Raw genomic sequence first — 6000 nt, forward strand, 5'->3', positions numbered from 1 at the left:
CCATCCGGGCCAATTCTGGCACTTTGCTCCTACATGTAAAAATTATATATTTTTTTGCTCGAAAATTACATAGAACCCCCAAACATGTATGTTGTTTTAGCAGAGACCCTAGAGAATACAATGGCGGTCATTGCAACTTTTTATCTCGCACTGTATATTTTTCAAACACGTTTTTTTGGGGGGGGGGGGGGGGGGACAGTTTCATGGTTTAAAATAAAAAACATTAAAGTTAGCCCAATTTGTTTTGCATAATATGAAAGATGATTTTAGATACCCAACATGTCACCCTTCAAAATTTCACACGCTCGTGGAATGGCGCCAAGCTTCAGTACCTAAAAATCCTCATGGGCGACACTTTACATTTTTTTACTGGTTACATGTTTTGAGTTACAGGGGCACTTTAATTAAAACATTTAAATTTTTTACTTTGACAATTTAAAAAATAAAATGTAATTTGATCACTTTTATTCCTATTACAAGGAATGTAAACATCCCTTGTTATAGGAATAAGCATGACAGATCCTCTTTACAGTGAGATATGGGGTCAATAAGACCCCATATCTCACCTCTAGGCTGGGAAGCCTGAAATAATAATAATAAAAAACAATCTCAGCTTCCCAGCTGAGACGGAGCCGGGCGTGATGTCATAACATCGCGCCTGGCCTCCAAACGATCATAGAGACTCCGGCGACCATTTGGTCCACCAGAAATCTCTATGGTAGGCATCCGGGGGCCAGCGGATCTGTTCTCTGACTCACCGATCGCAACGTTGAGTCGGTAGACGCACTGGAGGCATCTCCTCTCGCCACCTGTAAAAACGATCAAGCGGCAGAACAGCCGCTACGATAATTCTTACGGTGCACGGAATCGCTGGCTCTAAAAGAAGATATCTGAATGATGCCTGTAGCGGCAGGCATCATTCAGATATCCCTGCTCAAATTCAAGGACGTCCATAGACGTACCTTGGGCGGAAAATGTGGAAAAGATGAGATTGTGCTGAGTAAATACTGTATTTATCTTCGTATAGCGCGCCCCGGCGTATAGCGCGCACCCCCAACCTGGAAGGGAAATTTCCTGAAAAAAAGAAAATACTTACAGTTTGAATGCCCCTCGTCGGTGTCTTGTCCGGTCGGGCGTCCGTCTGCGGCCTCGGCGGTGTCCTCCCCTCTTCTCCCGCGCTGTTTTTGAGCCGATCCCCGCTTCCCACGCTGTGTTTGAACGCCGCCGCCGACATATACCGAGCGCAGTACACTCGGGCACGCTCAGCCACGCTCGGCTCCTCTCGCATAAAGGCTAGGAGGCGGCACAGGGCGTGACCGAGCCGAGCCTGGCCGAGTGTACTGCGCTCGGTATATGTCGGTGGCGGCGTTCAAACACAGCGCATGGATCGGCGTATATCGTGCACCCACGATTTCCCCCTTATTTTAATGGGAAAAAAGTGCTTGGTATACGCCGATAAATATGGTAGATACCCAGCATGATGAGCCTCTAAAATTGCTACAAACTTGAATACCCTAAGTTTTACAAAGGGGACGCTTTAAAAGCCCCTACAGGTCGTTAGTTTAACATTAACCATTAATAATGGGTCTAGCATTATTGCTTTCACTTTGATGTGTATGGCAATGTGTAATATGTGTACAGCAATCGTTTTCGTACCTAGGTGCCCCCGTCGTGCGTTTTACATGGTTGGGCTTAAACTGTTTTGTGACCAATTAGATTTTTTGCTGTTTCAGGTCTTCTTTATTGAGACATCAGGTGCCTTTTAGACCCTTGACTTCTCACCTGTCCTACCCCTAATGACAGCCAAACCCAGGAAGAAAGTAATACACATCACTTCTGGGTTCTTATGAGGTAGGGGAAATCCGTTATCAGGCGTTTGCTGGTCTTCCACCTCTCTACTTGGCAGCAAATGTATGGGTATATGTGGAAGAGATCAGGAAGCTGTACAGCCGCAACAGCTTGTCAGATTTACACACGTGTAAAACCCCCACTGCATAAGTTGGCAGCGAAAGGGTTAAAGCCCAACTCCAGTTTCTTCCTTTCCCCACTTGCTGCACCTACCCTCCTTGCGGCACCGTCTGTATGCCTATTGAAAAAAAAAAATTATAAATCCTATTCTTTTCCAGCAGTTCTTGGTCTGGTCAAGTGATGCCATGGGACCACATTCTCCATTGGGGGGTGAGATCTAAATGCCACAGCGTTCTCCTGTGAGTTCAGAGCGACCTAATGATATGGGGCTCTTTTTAATGCCCTGGAATTACAAGAAGTGGGTAGAAAAGATTCTGGGCTCATTGAACCCAGAATAATTGACCAGCACTTGACCACACTTCAGTGAGTCTGCAGGGGACAACGTCTGAGGGAAGGTAAGTATTGCAGCAAGAGTAACTGGAGTTGGGCTTTAGATTTGTATGACTGCAGTCCGATCTGATATCAGTCCTTGGGTTCCAGTGACTGTGCCTAGGCTGAGATAATATACAGTAATTAGTCTGTTGCAGGCAGTTCAGCCTTTAGCTAGTGTCTTAGTCCAGGAGTAGGAAGTGACCCTGTATAATGTCTGAACAAAGATGATGCCATTCTTCTGATGGGAAAATCCCTTGAAGGCAGGGGAGTACTGTCATCTTTAATTTACAAAGGCAAATTGTGCACTTTGCAAAAGCAGTTGGTTCAGAGCTTAGCAAATGAACAGAAGCTCTGCTGACTTCCATCATCCAATCATGTGCTAGTAAAAATGCTGTTTTTTATTATCATCCAATCATGTGCTAGTAAAAATGCTGTTTTTTTTATTTTCCTTGCATGTGATTGGATATTCTTTGCAAAGTGAAGCTTTGCATCATTTACTAAGCTCTGGAGAGAGAGCAACAGCACAGTCTATTTGCCTTTAGTAAATTGAGAACTTTGAGAAGTTTCAGACATACACATCGTGAGCAAATATGTTTGATTCAATGCAAAATCTTTTTTAAGTTTCTGTATTTAATCTTATGTTTTACTGTACAGATCATCCTGGATTGGAAAATGTGTCTCACATTGAAAAGCTTCAGGAAAAGGCCTACACAGAATTCCAAGACTATGTAACGAGGACATACCCGGATGATACATACAGGTGATTTTTTAAATAAGTACTGCAGCTAAACCTTAGGCAAAATGCAGTAATAAAGCTCAAGTAAAAATGATTAACTACTCACAGTGATGATTGTTAAGTTTTTGATAGGTGCTAGTTGATATAATTATTTTACCTGTTTAATATAACCCTTTATTCTGTAGACTACATGGAACATTTTACTTTTTCACCTACCCCTGTACCAAAAAATCGTTCATCCCCTTTGAATGTAGCCTGCACATTAAATGCACACCTTTTATCTTTACTCCCAAGCCCTTTACTGTGCGGCCCTGCCCAGCACCACACAGACTTTGCAAGGAAAAAGCCCCAGCTGGTCCCTAGCTATCTTGACTATTGAAGACAAATCTTAGAAATAAATGGGGCAGTCTCATGTATGCACTAGACATAGAGCCTGTCTGGAATATGCTTCTTGGAAAGGCTGGGTGGCTCTGGGCATAAAGGTAAGTATTTTAGTTTACAGGCAACACTGAGGAAATTATGGGGTAGAATTTTAAAGAAATTATATGCCATTTAAAGTGACCTCCAATATTCACCAAGCCCATTTACACATCATACCGGTTAGCACATCATATCGATTATACACTATACTCTATACTCTCAGTGATACTTAATAAGCACTGAAATGACTCCTAAGTTGCATCTCGCCCCATCTAAGTTCATGTACATTCAGCACTTACTGGCACAGCATGTAAAGGAGATTACCATAGTGAAGTTCTTGATCTGGGGTCTCCAAACTTCCTAAACAAAGAGCCAGTTTCATGCCTTTCAGAATTTAGAAGGGCCGGACTGTGGCCAGTGGGAGTAGAAAATGTCCCAGCGTCAATTGGGAGTTCACAATGTCTCAGGCTTGGTGGTTAGTGGGATTTAAAAAATGTGGTCCGTAGGAAGAGGAATAATGTCCCATCATTGGTATTAGTGACAGGAACAGTGGACCATCATTGGTATCAGTGAGAGGACTAGTGCCTCAGCATTGGTGTTAGTTGGGAGAAATAGTGCCTCGAGGGCCAGACAATGGCAAGCAAAGGGCCACATCTGGCCCTCGGGCTTCAGTTTGGAGACCACTGTTTTAGATGGAGAAAGTAATTGCAGTACTTATTGTCATCAAATGAGAAAAATGTGAATGATTCCCCACATCCATTACAGTTAGCAAATATTTCTTTGGTTGACACTTTCTTCCCTGGGAGCAGGGCCATCCTGTTGTTGGTACTTAAAGCAGATGCTTTATATCTTTGATTATATATTTAATCAGAAAATTATCTTTCTAATTTTAGGTTGTCACGGCTGCTTCTCAGGTTGCCAGCTCTAAGACTGATGAGTGCTGCAGTTATGGAAGAACTGTTCTTCGCTGGACTTATTGGGAATGTTCAGATTGATAGTATAATTCCTTATATTTTGCGTATGGAAACCACTGACTATAACACCCAGGTTATTGGTCTCTCTGCATAGCATAGATTGGAGGCGGAGACAAAGAACATTTTCACCTTAATTCCTAACCGAGAACACTGGGAATGGACAAGACAAGGAAAATGAGCTAGTCTAAGCGTTCAGTGCTCATCTACATTAACAGTGCCTTTTGGCATGGTGTAAATATTCATTATTATATAGACTTGTCTGTATTATTATGGAATGGCCTAGGGCTGTGCATTCAGATGTATTTAAAACTGTGCTTTTATTCAGTCACTTCAAAATAGTATTATCTCATGGCATATTGCTATTGATCTAGATAAACAATCATTTTTTTTCTCAGTCGGATGTTGTGTGCCTTGCCTGCATTCTCACTAAGTTAGAGCAAAGGACAGGCAAAACAATTTTATAGTTACTTTATGACTTTGTTTGGATATTCTAAGCAACACACCTTTTAAAGTTATTAGAATTATTGTATGTATTCTATAAGAATCACAGCACTAACTTAAAAGCAATGAACTAGAATTCAGAGGATGTCTCCTCATTCCTGCATGGAATAAAAATGCTTTTTTTTTTTTTTTTTCAATCATGTTGTGCTATTACTTATAAAGGTAAAAGTTTAAATTGTGTAACATAATAATAGTAAACATTTACTAAGGATACTGATGAGAGAAATGATCCAGGATACTTTTTTCAAAGCATAACAAAAAATACATTTTGTAAATATGGTCAACCCACGAAGGGTCCAAATACAATTGTTCTTTAATGCAGAGCAGAGAATGCAGATAATAGTTTTCTGTAATAAATAAACCTTTGTATATGTATGTTTCCTAGCTGCTAGCACTTTATGCTTTTAGGTTTATTTACTGTTTGCTTTGATGTTTTCTTTTTATTCACAATATGCAGCTGTGATAGTGAAATGTTTCTTATATTCTGTATGATCCTTCAAGCAATTCTTTAACCATGATTAAAGTATTCCGTATAGTAGTTATGCTTTTATTATGTTGCAGACTACTATGCTGGGGCTTAACAGGGAATCAGCCCATGAGGACTCCATTGCTTCCTGCAGTAGTAATGATTTGGACTTTTAGGATGTTGGTTAGACTAAACCTGTAGATAATTAAAAAATTGTAAAAGTTATTGTTGCACAAGTAATCCTGTCACTGCCAAAAACTTGCTAGTGACGCGATCCTTAAAGTGGAGTTCCGCCCACCCCTTTAAAAGTTAAAAGTCAGCAGCTACACATACTGTTTTTACTGACTTTTAATATTAGGACACTTGCCTGTCCTGGAGTCCAGCAATGTCTGCACCGCAGTTGATGTTTCCATCGGCTGGTCAAGTGCTGCTGCCACCATTGTGGTTAAGGGAACCCAGCAATGTAGCCTTTCGGCTTCACGGCCGGGCTCCTACTGCCCATGCGAAAATCGCGCTGCACTCTTTTACCAGCAGAAGGGGAACCGAGCTGCTGGCGTAATTCG

The 6000-nt window shown here is 41.5% G+C and overlaps 1 protein-coding gene across 1 annotated transcript in view; it reads left to right on the top strand.

Annotated features, from left to right (window-relative positions):
* NR2C1 (nuclear receptor subfamily 2 group C member 1) overlaps window positions 1–5509 on the top strand; it is a 72140-nt gene extending 66631 nt beyond the window's left edge. The window contains 2 exon segments of the mRNA XM_040344118.1: window positions 2995–3100; window positions 4390–5509. Of these exon segments, the coding sequence (XP_040200052.1) occupies window positions 2995–3100; window positions 4390–4564 (281 nt within the window). The 3' untranslated portion in view covers window positions 4565–5509.
* The last annotated feature ends 491 nt before the right edge of the window (window positions 5510–6000 follow it).

This window comes from Rana temporaria, chromosome 3 (genome assembly GCF_905171775.1).
Source record: "Rana temporaria chromosome 3, aRanTem1.1, whole genome shotgun sequence".
Classification (NCBI taxonomy): domain Eukaryota; kingdom Metazoa; phylum Chordata; class Amphibia; order Anura; family Ranidae; genus Rana; species Rana temporaria.